Source organism: Haemaphysalis longicornis, unplaced genomic scaffold, assembly GCF_048455015.1.
Source record: "Haemaphysalis longicornis isolate Haplotype H1 unplaced genomic scaffold, Haemaphysalis longicornis Haplotype H1 scaffold_1, whole genome shotgun sequence".
NCBI lineage: Eukaryota > Metazoa > Arthropoda > Arachnida > Ixodida > Ixodidae > Haemaphysalis > Haemaphysalis longicornis.
This window is the reverse complement of record NW_027526203.1, coordinates 249,988,133-250,000,937: the sequence shown is the minus strand read 5'-3', so window position 1 is coordinate 250,000,937 and position 12,805 is coordinate 249,988,133. Positions and strand designations below refer to the sequence as shown.

The following is a 12,805-nucleotide window of genomic DNA, read 5'->3' as shown; positions in this document are numbered from 1 at the left end:
ACACGCCGACGGAATTGCCCAGTCGTAAATGCTAGACACGGCCGAAGCGACACCGTTCGGTCTTTCCGTGAACAAAAAGCGTATCAGACTCGTGCGAGCAAACGAACATGCGTGCAGTTAAGATAGGCCCTACAGCCGGTGTCTCGACAGCAGGCGAGCTTTCGCAGGGTGGCGCTGCAATGCATTTCGGCCGCCGCTCGCGTGGAATCCAGACTTTTGCTCCCGACAGTACATATGTACCTAAAGGAGCTGTAACAAGAAAATAAGGAGCGAAGACCCCTTTCAAAATAATTAATATACCTAAGCCATTGATTGGCCACATCAACCAATCAATCCCACACATGTTACTCATGCACAAGCCCACAGAATCACACACACAATCCCACTCACAGCACTCATTGACATAGAGTCACTGACCGCGCTGAGTGGTCAAACCATTTCATCAGGCGGGCAGCACACACACAAGGCCAAAGCCGAACGCCCAGCGCAGTCCCCGCGCGGACAACATTCCAGTGTCCTCGCTTCGACGCCCCGCAGTTGTCCGCGCGCGCTCGCCGGCACAACGAGCGAGTCGCTAATCCCCTGAGGAACGCCTTCGTCCGCCGCCGGACTCGCGGGAAGAGCTGCGGTAATCTCAGCCCAGCATTCTTGTGTACGCCCTGGCGAGCCGGCCCGCACGCGCGCGCCTTTTCGGCACTCCCTTGCCTCCCATCAGCACGTCAGCCCTGGCGAACGACCGCATACCAACGGAAGAGGGGAGCCCGAACTTAACAACAACTGAAATGATTTACGATTAGCTGCCTGAACACTGAGGGGTTACGTTCGTTGACTATGGTTTCAGGTAGGTTATTCCACTCTTCTATGGCTTCAGGTAAAAAGGATTTGTTAAAAGCGTTAGTTGATCCATGCAGGCACTGCAAACTTAATGAGTTAAAAAGGCGACGCGATGAACGGGCAGGAGGGAGAAGGACCGTACCGCGCTGTGAGGGGAAATTATAATATATTTTGTGCAAGAGGCATAGCCAAGTAACGTTTCGGCGGATTTCGAGGGTGGGCAGGTTAAGAGATTGTTTTATACTGGTAATACTTAAGCGGGGGCTGTACTCTGAGGAAATAAATGTAGCGGCACGATTCTGAATTGATTCAAGTGAGTCGATCAAGTAATTTTGGTGGGGGCTCCAAATAGCCGACGCATATTCAAGTTGACTACGTGTAAAAGTTTCATAAGCCAGTTTACGGATTTGGGGGGGACAGAAGGTTAGCGATCTTTTGATATATCCAAGTGATTTAGCCGATGCGGCGGTTAGTTGCTGTATGTGATCTCACCATGTTAGATTGCTTGATATCACTACTCCAAGGTATCGATACGAATCAGCCTGGGTCAGGAAATTGGAGTTTACCAAATACTGGAAAGAAAAGTTACTGCGCTTGCGCGAAACTTGCATGACTTTACATTTATTTATATTTAATTGCATCAGCCATCGTGAACACCATTTTTGTATGTTAGATAAGTCATTTTGAAGAATATGTTGGTCAGAGCTACTTGAGATGCGGCGGTAGAGTACACAGTCATCTGCGAACAGGCGAATGGTTGATGAGATTTCGTCTGGAATGTCATTAATAAAGATCAGAAATAGAAGTGGCCCAAGTACTGACCCTTGCGGAACACCGGATATTACCTTCACGTGAGTTGATTGGTGATTCTCCACAACAGTAAATTGAACCCTATCTGTGAGGAAATTTTTCATCCAAGCTATAATTGATGGGTCGATGCTGAGGGAGGTAAGTTTACTTATAAGACGCCGATGGGGGACACGATCGAATGCTTTTGAAAAGTCAAGATATATTACGTCGGTTTGAAAAGAGGAGTCAAGGTTAAAATGAAGATCAGTAGTAAATTCATACAGCTGCGTCTCACACGAGAGCCCTCGCCGGAACCCATGCTGGTTGCGAAAAAAGAAAGAATTTAGGTCCAAATGCGTTGCGATGTGGGAGTAGATTACGTGTTCTAGGAGCTTGCAGGCGATGCATGTTAGAGAAATTGGGCGGTAGTTTGAGGGGTCTGAATGGTTTCTGGGTGACCTTGCTTATTTTCCAGTCCCTTGGAATGACACCAGTGTCCAGAGATTGGTTAAAAATGATTTGTAAGATATGACTGGATATTAGTTTGGTGCTTTTCAAAATTTTCGCGGGAATGTTATCCGGACCTGGGGCACTCGAGAACTTAAGGTTGTCAATTATCTTCATGATTCCTTCGCTCGTGACATTGATAGGGGGCATTTCTGGGAAGTTTCTGGGCGACATGTCGACTGCGCGAGCGAGTGCGGACCATGTGCAATCGTAGCAGACGATGCGGTGAACGTCCCTGACGTCACGGGTGAGACCGTGACGTAAGGCTGGCCCTTCGAACAACCATTTTCCCGCGCGGCGACTAAATTTGAAACTGGTTGCAATAAACGTGCTATAATTAATTCTGTGTTGGTGGCTGACGGCTTTCGGTTCGATTTTCGTAATTACTGGGCCAATAGGTATTCTTTGCAGCATAAAAACTGAAAGCGAGAAATTTCGTGTCAGTACTCCTTTAAGAGAGAAATCAAAATAACGATTATACTGAAAGTGATTAAGAGCTTGGTTATTGCTCTGTATGTGCTTTACTGAAAAGTAGCCGTGACCGCGGTGGCAGCATTTCGTTGTTTTGTTCCTCCCTTAGGTTCCCCTCTGTCTCAGGCAGTGCGCTCGCTCAAGTATTTTCTCTGCTCGCGTGTCTTTACTCAGCTTGTCAACACATATTTATCGTCTTAGTTGTTGAATTGACGCTTATAAAACGTCAAAACGGGCATAATCACAGCACGAGGGCCAAAAAAACCACGGCCAATGATGGCCGGTTTTAAGTATGGGCCGGCAACTGGCCCAGTGTTTAAAAAAACGGTTGGGCCGGTAAAAACCGGGCAGGTGGCAACCGTAGTACCGCAGTGAGTAACGGGAGAGCCAGAAACAACTGCAGTGGAAGCAACTGCAGAGCTGAACTGTGAAGTCATGAGACTTCCACTCTGGATCCGTCTTCACTGGCGCTGCTCAAACAACCCCACTGCCCCGTCCCTATAGCCCGCACAAGCCAGTCCCCCTAAGTGGCTCCATCATGAAAGCCTGTCCACAGCCCCAGTGAACCGATTGCCCAACCCCTCCAGGCGTCGCATAAACACCACCACTCAGCCAGAGTGTGCCCCACTGTAGAGTCTGCCCACAAGAGACAAAGAGGGCCCACCTGGAAGGCATCGTCATCCAGCCCCAGTGGGTCCATCCGGAGGGGGACCTCTTCCCTTAGGGTGATGCTCTCCAGGTCCGCGGTCAGGGTGTCTGCCGGCACTGCAGAAGCAGGGAAATAGCCCCCCAAGTCAACAACTGGCAGGCCCCCTTCCTCCAACCCACCATTAGCACTGGCTGCTCCCCATTGGCCCTCGCCCCCCTGCATAAAAAGCACCGGGACAAGACCCGCTGCTTCGCACAGCCAATGCCTTCAGACACCCGTGGGCGTGATGGCAGCAAAGGTGTGTTGTGCGCAAAGACGCTCCTGCATTCTTACCCCCCTTTTTCTAGGGATGGGAGAGTAGTCGCTCGAACTGAATTTGAAACGAATAGTGACTTGGCAGAATAATTTTTAATCGAATAGTTCGAAAAGTACACAACCAGAAATTACAAAAAAATATGAGCGAATTGTAACCCAACTAAGATTTAGAACTCACATAGGCACAGCATTTTGTGAAACTATTACCAGTTGAGTATTTATTCAAAAATACTAGGCACTCCACATGCTCCCAGAGAAGCAGCTTCCACCGGCTGCTGACAACAGCGCAATTAGTAGCCAGAGTTACTCAATATAGACAGTTGCGAAACTCCGCTTCAGTATCCGGGCGGCGCTAGCCCCCCACTCCGTGGAAGCTGAGGGGCAAGTCGACGCGCGCGGCACCTAGGAGATGAAAACGAAACTTCGCTAAACTATTATTATTCAAAATTCTTCTGTAAAATAAAGATTGCTTTTTAAATTAAAACACAATAATTACGTAAAATTTACTTGTGTTTTTGCGGCTTTTCTTTTTATGACTTACGGCAGCAGCCGCAAGCACTTGAGTACTGCTTCAACGTCCTGCCGACAGACGACAGGCTAGTCAACTTGCCCCGTGCTTGCTTCGGCGCAGGGGGGCAACCGAAGACCGGCTTTCGATACATGGGGCCTATGGGGAGTTTCGCAACTGTCTATATCCAGAAACTCTGTTAGTAGCCGCCAAAATATAAAAGTGACACGCAGTTGGCTCCAGAATGTTTAGTAGGGCTGTGCGAATACCGAACAGTAACTTTCAAATCCAGTACTGAATCGAATTCGGAAAAAAAGCCAAATATGAAATTGAATATCAATTTTTTTTAAAGACCTCCATTTTTCATAGGTTTTTGTGCAAAAGCAGAAGCTAATGCGCATGTTCGGGAGCCATGACGTTATTATTCAATCCGAAGAACACACTTTTCAACTCTCATTCGCAACAGTCCAGTCGCCAAACCACTACAAGGCGGTACTTCAAGAATCTGGAATGAGCTGGATACGAATTCGAAAAAAAAAAAAAAAAAAAAAAAAAAAAGAACGAAGGAAAGAAAGAGACTTGCATAGGAGGTGCTGTACTGTAATAATAGGCAACGAGTAGACAGCACCTCGTAACTCCGAAGCAAAAACTTTGCAGGCAGGAAAAATATGACACGAAAACCCGGCACAACCACAATCACGGACCACAATGAGGCACTACTTCGGAGGCTAGCCCATCGGGAGCGTGAAGCGTGCATGATACATTGCAGAAGGACAGCTCACACTTTAATCGTTGCGCATGAGCCTGCGCTATCCCCTGTGGTCCAAAAAAACAAAAGAAATGCAAGACATACACCAACTGCATTAAAAAAAGCCAGAAAACGGAGGCACTTTAAAAAACAATAAAAGCGGCAATGATTGCTTTACTGGAAGCTGCCCTAACATGTAAACAACCGGTTGCAGTATTCAAAATGGCAGCCAGAGTCAACGGCGGTGGCACAAAGAAAAGATATCGCCGTAATCGCAAATTACTCCATGCAGCGGGATAAAATTTACAGCCTCTGCGAAGGCCCACTTGTCGAAAGCGTGATTTGGATGAAACTTGCCCAGCAGACGGTGCACCAGCAATGCGTTTGCGTGGGCCAATACCTCTCGCTTCCGCTGAACTAGACACGTTAGGAAAATCCCCTCTACTATTCAAAAAATCGAATATGTAGTAGATATTCGATTCGCGAGTCGAATTATTCGTGGAGACACTATCCGATTTGTATTCTAGTATTCGCACACCCCTAGTTTTTAGCGCCACCTAAAAGCTCCAATTAGTATCTGCGAATGCAGGTAGCCAACCAAAGCGCATGTTATAGGCCGCCATTTTGAACAGTGCTCTGCTAATTCCATATCAAATCGGCAGTACAAGTGCACCGACTTGGTGCCGCTATGCTGACAGCAGTGTCATTTTAGTGCCTCCTTTGAACGGAAGGTGTGATGGTGGCTGAGAGCTCGTCACACCTCTAGTCAAGGCAGCAACTTGGCACTGATCATAGAAATGTCCCTGTTGGCAGGGTCTTGCCACAAGCTTGCGATGACAACTCAGAAAGCTTGACCGAAAAGCTTGGCTTTGGCTGCCTATTCGGAAGCGCCAAATAATTCAAGAATATCGAATACCTGCATTCGGATCGAAGCAAATAACAAATAGACAGACACTGTGGGGGCCCTTGTTCCCCTACGCCTCGCCTGCACATGTTTCCGCGAGCTGGGAGCCACCATTTTGGGTAGCCGGCGCGTCACGTAGGTCGTGTCCCCTTCATGACCCCGCGCGATGCGCCGAACCGGCTCGCCGCGAACGTGTGCGCGAGGGCGCGAGGGAAGGAGGACCAGTTTGCCACCTTCCTTCGCGCCACCCTCTCCCCGACCTGGGGAAGATCTCCTCTCCCCTCCGAGCTGACCTGCGGGACGAACGAGCGCTCCGCCGGGAGTCGACTGGGCGATTTGGTCGGAGTCGGTTGGCTCGGCAGTGCCTACGCCAAATGCCCCGATGACGGTGAACCCAGTTGGCTCCACGGACTCTGCCGAGAGATTCTGCCCTGATCGGTCGCCACGGGATGCCTCCCCTGCTCCCGCGGCCGTGATGACGGATATCGAGGTCTGAGCCCAGCGGCTTGAGCGAGCGACAGGAGCCACTGTCTCCCCGCGAGCGATAGTCGTGTTGTCTGGTATATGCCCTGTATCTGCCAGGCAATAAAGCCTCATTTTGGATTGCCGGAGCCTGTCTACCGCATGTGAGTACCCGAACCCATGCGTGAGTCTTCGGATTCCGCAGGGCTAGTGTACGGCGCGTAGCGTTCTCTAGCGAAGCTAGCCGGGGCCCTCTGCTATCCCGTACGTTAGCTCACAACACTCAATACAATATTCAACAACACCGAATATTCTCCCATCCCTACCCCCTTCCATTTCCTTCAGCATAGCATGACAAAGTGCCAGAGCATGTGCACTCCCTGTTGGCCCCTCTCTGACAAGTGCTGTGGAATGCACCTCCCACAGCCTGAGCAGTCACTCAGGGAACTTCAACTCCTCAACCTCGAGACGAGTCCCCCTTCACGGGATGACCAAGTCAACAGACATTGTCTCCGGGACAAGCTGGGAATAAACAAGTATGAAAATGTAGTTTAGCCACGCCACAAGATTCTGCCAACTGCCTTTTCACTGACGACAAGCCCCATTGCTGCCGATCCAGAGGTCCTGACCTGGCTCGCATCTACTTCAGCATGCGCTTCAACAGAACCGTATTATCTTTACAGGGCACGAGGACACAGGGTCCAGGTGCAAATACCAACATGATTGTGTGACGGAATCTGGGGGTTCAGGACAAATACTTGTCTCGTGTGCTCACTCTGTGCCGTTATCTTGCGTGCCAAACAACTGTGCTTCGCGATTGCCAACTATACTTGGGGACAACTTAAGAATGGCAATGGAAGTCGCCCCTGCACCTCATGCCCGCAGCCGGCTGTTACTCTGCGCGGTACAAAAAGTGCCTTAGTGCGAATATTTTGAACGTGACACAAGGCGTTTCTGTGATTTCACGCAATTAATCTTTTTTTAAATTCCTGCAGCGACTGCAAAAAAACTACGTGTGAAAAAGAAGACAATGTAAAGCATTCAGCGCGAACTCATTTCTAAACACACACCCGCGTTGACATCCGGGTTTGTTGCTTCAGCAGAGTGATACACTAGATGAGCTATTGCCGTTCTTAACTTCCACCCAAGTATAGCATGCTTCAGGCTTCTGCAAATACAGCACGCCAGGTTCTTGAGCCCCCCCTCCTAAATTTCCTGCCACCCTGTTCTTGAAGTGAAGTGATCTGAGCAGGCATCAGTTTTCAGCACTGCAACGATTACTGGTTCAGTACATCCAACCTGTTTCCACAGCTGCATTGAGTCGGTGTTTTGCCCCCTCAGCAGTCGACGCATCAGCTGCAAACCGAGGTGATGTACAATTCACAATGCGAGGTGACTGATCTCCTTCTCAAAGCTGTTCCTGAAAACACACGAAGGCTGTGCTACACTCCCCCGTTCATTGCATCCAGAGGTGTTGCAACAAGTCTCGACAAGCTGTGGCGTGCATGTTGCGACAAGCTGCACCCTGTACCCCGTAACAACCTGCAGTGCCCAAGTGAGGATCGATGTTCTCGCTTGCTGAAATGCTGCTGTGCTCCATCCTCGCTGCGCTATAGACAGCCACTTGCGCCACGAGCTTCTCCCTATCCCAAGAGACAAGTTTACAAGGCACCCCCGTGGGTGTCTGCAGCTGCAGCATCCACAAGTACAGAAAACACCCCCCCCCCCCCCCCCCCCCCCCCTCCCCTGCTCGAATGAAGAGGCCTCTCTCACTCACCAGGAGGCAGCCGGGCCACGATGAGCTCCTCGGGCGTCTCCTCCTTCAACAGCACCTTGCCAAAGTGGGCACTGGGGGGCTCTGTGTCTGCCAGGGGGGGCACAGGAGACCCCTTCCTCTTCCTCCTCCCCCCCTTCTTCCCACCCTCTGCTGCACCACTGGACAGGCTGCAATGTGGTGGTGGCAAAGGGCGAGTTTGTGGGGACGAATGAACTCGTCCATGAACTCATTCAGCAACATAATGTCCAAGCAGCTGGAAATGCGCTTCGGGCCGCGTGCACTGCTTCTAGCGCAGTCCTAAAAGCAACGCTTGGTGAAGTTGTCCGATCAAGAGAAGCCCCACCAGAGGGATCGCAGTCACCAAACAGTAGGGCACAAGACGCAAGTGCACATTCAACACGCACCGACTTCTGCGCAAGCCCCCCGAAACGCCCGTAGAGGTCGTGTGGACAACCACCACACAGGCTTAGGGGGTAATGACGCGGCCCACACAGCAGCAGGAGACCTTACTTCCGAGCAGGCCCTTCTGTTACCCCTAACCACGGAGCGCAATCCACTCGAGATTGCCTTATTACGTGAGCAGCTATTGCCACGCACTGCCGCCTCCTCCGCCAGAAATACCCCCCAGCCCACTCCTCACTTTCTACAAGGAAAGAACGCTTGTGGCACCTTCTTCAAGCCAATACCCTTCTGTGCCGTGCACACCTTCATCACATATACCCTGATCAGTACCCATCACCCTTATGCTTCCATTGCGGAGATGTCGACACCATCTGCCACACTATGTCAGCGTGCCCCCAAAAGCCCTTACCATTACCCCTAAACCCCTCTGTTGATCAATGGGAGGTGGCGTTGGGCAGCTCTGACCCCGGGGTCCAGAAAGCCACGGTGGGCTGTGCCCAGTGGTCACCACCCGCCCCTAAATTGCATACTGCAATAAAGTTCATTCCTCCTCCTCCTCCAAATAATGTGCACTTGGGAAGTTCTGCAGAGGCGTATCTTCACCCAAGCTGCACACTTACAAGCATTCACTCAAGGATTTTTGAAGCACTGCAGAAAACTACCACGTCGAACGCATGCTCCAAGCTTAAAGGGGTTGTGAAGAGATTTAAAAAGAAAAACTGTGTTGTGTGTGCGCTTATAACTGTGGAACCTTGATAAACAAACAATTCATACCCATTTCGTTGTCCGCTATCGGCAAACAGGAAAACAAATGCAGTTACGGTTTCACCGAGGCTTTCCGCCTCAACTCGTGAAGTGACGTTTCAGTAAGTCAGTAAGAAGCCAATCACAGTTCTCCCTCGTCTGCACAATATGTCGGCATAGAGCGGGCTTGCAAAGGGTCAGATAAAGCTACAACATCGGCACCATGGTGAAACGCGCCCTGTAACTGAACGGGAGATGCATTGGGAGATGTCTGATCTCTGATACGACTGATCAACATGGTCGAACTTTCAGTCAACAACGTGGGCGAGTGGCGCAGGCAGAAGTAACCACGTTTAATCTAAACTGGGCATTTGTAAACTGTTTACGCTGTTTCACACGAGTCTAAACTGTCGTTTTGCTAGCCGATATTCTTGCACAAGTTTGCTGACGTCTGTCTCACGTAGCCTGTAATGTGAATTGCACAAATGTGAAAATGAAACTTCTGACCTGACGAGATAAATGACTGAACACTTAAAATGACAATCTATTACATAAACACGTTTATTGAAGGAACTTCTAGTAGTCGGAACTTAAAATCCATCCATCATTTATTCATAAAGCGCAAAATAACTAGCGAGAAGCAGCGACACAGCACCGAGTCCCACCATCACGCAGTTCGATTGCTTTCCTGTTTCATGCAATAAACAATTCTTTTAATGCTGTTTCGTTGATTGTATACGCTCCCCTTTGGCTTACTGCAGAAGCGTTCAACAGTAAGTTGGTGGTTAAAGCTCTGGGTTGATTAGAATTTATGAAAACACGACAGAGTTCTGGGTTACAAATGCAAAGAGGCTTTTATGCAGGAGTTTTTCTCCACGCGCGCTTCTCACTTCAATAGTGTAGTGGATAAAGTGTCCGACTAGGCTGGCCGTAACGTTGGGTTGGCCCGGAGGTCGCAAGTTCGAATCGCACACGGGGCACTTTTTTTTTTTTGCTTGAGCGGTTTCGTGCCATTTCATACAAAAAAGGTAAGATTCGGTACAGAATTCGGCAAAACAACGTGAAATTCAGCAGGGAAACTGGCTACAAACTGTACAAACAGCCAGTAGGTCTGAGTTCTGCTGCAATGGTTGCCAGACAACTGAAGCAGTCACAACACCGCTCACGTGGGTAGAAAACATCGACCGCGTTGAACTCTCGAATGCACTTGACGTGACATGACTGCTAGTTGCGCTGCTGACCGATGACGTGCGCACGGTCGCTCGCGATGCCCCTCAAAACGAGAATTTCAAAGGCGCCTCCCAAATTCCAGAAGCAATGAATTGTGAAAATATTTGGGATTTATGTTCTTAAAAGGTCGTTCAAGCAGACAAAATTAAGCAGACAAATGCATTTTCTCTTCACGACCCCTTCAAGCTGCTCTAATCTCAAGCACTGTTAACCGAGAAGACAACATGGACGAAGGTGTCCCACACTAGAACAAAACATGGGAAAGTGGTGTGCTTTGAGTGCTCCCCTGTCACAGTCCAGAGAACACTGTCAGAGGCCGGTCTCTGGATCCCCACCCACTGACCCTAGAAGGCACTCACAACACTTACCCCCGACCCATGCAGGGAAGCCCCCTCTGCGTCCCAGATGAGAAGGCACCGCTGTGAAGTGGGACCCCACCGTACCCTTGTCTGCCAGAACCCCAACATCCCCCAACCCGGAAGAGAAGAACGCCACTCACTCGATAGACTGGTCCCTGGGGCGCTTGCGAGTGGTCAGCAGCCGCAGGCATTCCTCGGCCTTGGCTGGAGCAAGGAGAGAGGGGGACAGACGGCAACGGTTGCTGATACATACGTATCACGCCACGAGTAGAGGCCACAGACTTCCCATCATAACTGGAATCACAGACTCCTAATTATGCAACAGTACAGCAACTCCTCCACAGTTAACGCATGCACGGGTGTAGTGACCACATTCCCCATTCATTCCTCCAGTCTCCCCTTCCCGTCGAGTGCCTTCTTCAGTTCCAACCCTCCTTCCCGGTGTGCTGTGCGCTCCCTCACTCCCTCCCGGACGCCACGGCCACACATGCTTCGCGTGGCACCTGGGCACGTCAGGCAGCTCTCGGCTACGGAGAACGAGTGTGTGTGAGCAAACACGAGACCACAGGGAAAAAATTTCCTCCAGGAGAATGATTACAATGTGTGCAAATTCACTGAGATAAAGGAACATTAATACAAAGTGGCGAAGGTGTACGAACAGGAGATGGCCTCAGAGTCGGGCGCCCATTTTTACAGCTGATAAGACATGAGAGAACATCGCAGGAGGCAGGACAGTGCCCCAGAAGAAGCAAACTTGTCCCGTGCACTCTCCCATTGTGGGCTAGCCAAAGAGCGACACCAGAAGACAATCACCTCTGAGGGCGGCGGCCTTCTTGCGGTAGAGCACCCAGAGTCCCGTGATCAGCTTGGCCGACAGGCGCAGCGAGTAGCGCTCCGAGTAAAGGGCCCTCGGCAGGAGGCGGCCTTGGGACAGCAACCGTGCAAGCTCCTCCCTGCAGCAATTGGAGGAGGAGACTGCTTCGCGTGGCCACAAATCTGCCGTCTCTGACCATATTTGCACGTGGCTTGTTTTTGTTACAGCTGGAAGTGATCGTTTCGTGAAACATTGGGTGTGCTCGACAAACAGGGTCATATCAGGCAATGTCGCTTACGCTAATCGGCCAGTGTCATGTGAGACAACCCCAAAGAGACGGACTGCTGTGCAGCTATAACAAGCCCAGGGCCCGCAGTACCAACAGCAGTACGCACTGGTACTTCCCACCCTTCTTACTGCTATAAAATGAATATGCATTACATTTAAGTGAAAATAGCTCGTTTTGCAAGCTTACAATGCCCTGCCTACCCTGTGTTTGCTTTTTGCAGCCTCAGCCAATCGCACCGCTGTGCATAATACCTCATAGGTTCTGTTGCGGGAAATGAGCTAGTGAGGCCCATGGCCATTCCCTTTTTTCCTAATTAGACACCTTATTTGACAGAATTTTGTGTTAAAAGTAGTCTCAGTATGAATCAATCTCTTGAATGAACCAAACTTGTGTTTTGTTTAACAGGGTGTAACAGGGCAGCAGCAGCAGTGAATGGGCTCACGCCAGATTGGACAGGGAGACCGAGAGGAGTGAAGAGTTCTTGATCTTCTTGGGCGAGGTGGCAGCCAGCCTGCAGGGGGGGAGAAGAGTAGAGGAGGGGAGAGGTCACATGGTTGGCTCTGGTGGTACGAGAAGAGAACGCTTTGCGGCCAAAGAAAACCACTTAGGTGAGGGAAGCCTCCCAAGAGAAAGACACTGTGGCCACCACAGTGCAGTTTCAAGATTTACGACTTATTGGTTAACAACAAAAAGCCCTTTAAGCTTCACTCAAGCTCGGCCTGTCTTGAGAGCTGTATTAATGCTCACATTTCGTTTTCAATGTGTTTATCGTTTGTTACATTATTATTTTTATGTATAACTACAGTGAAACATATTTCGTAGTCTTTGTATACTTTGAGGACCATCCAAGCTTAATATTGCTGTTCTTTTTTTCTTTTCTTGCCGCATGTTTCTGCTGTTTGTGTAGACTACGTGTATGCAAAATCTGCAAGCCCAGCTGCTATGGTCTCGGGAAGAGACTGGCAGTATTGAAAATAAAATAAATAAATAATAAAATTTAATG

The 12,805-nt window shown here is 49.8% G+C and overlaps 1 protein-coding gene across 1 annotated transcript in view; it reads right to left on the bottom strand.

The window, feature by feature from the left end:
• LOC144158542 (uncharacterized) overlaps window positions 1–12,805 on the bottom strand; it is a 95,507-nt gene that overhangs the window by 52,440 nt on the left and 30,262 nt on the right. Inside the window, exons 3-7 of the mRNA XM_077689495.1 lie at window positions 12,245–12,313; window positions 11,513–11,652; window positions 10,840–10,903; window positions 7,965–8,131; window positions 3,266–3,366 (exon numbers count right to left, since the gene is read on the bottom strand). Coding sequence (XP_077545621.1) covers window positions 3,266–3,366; window positions 7,965–8,131; window positions 10,840–10,903; window positions 11,513–11,652; window positions 12,245–12,313 — 541 coding nt within the window. The remainder of the gene's footprint in view (window positions 1–3,265; window positions 3,367–7,964; window positions 8,132–10,839; window positions 10,904–11,512; window positions 11,653–12,244; window positions 12,314–12,805) is intronic.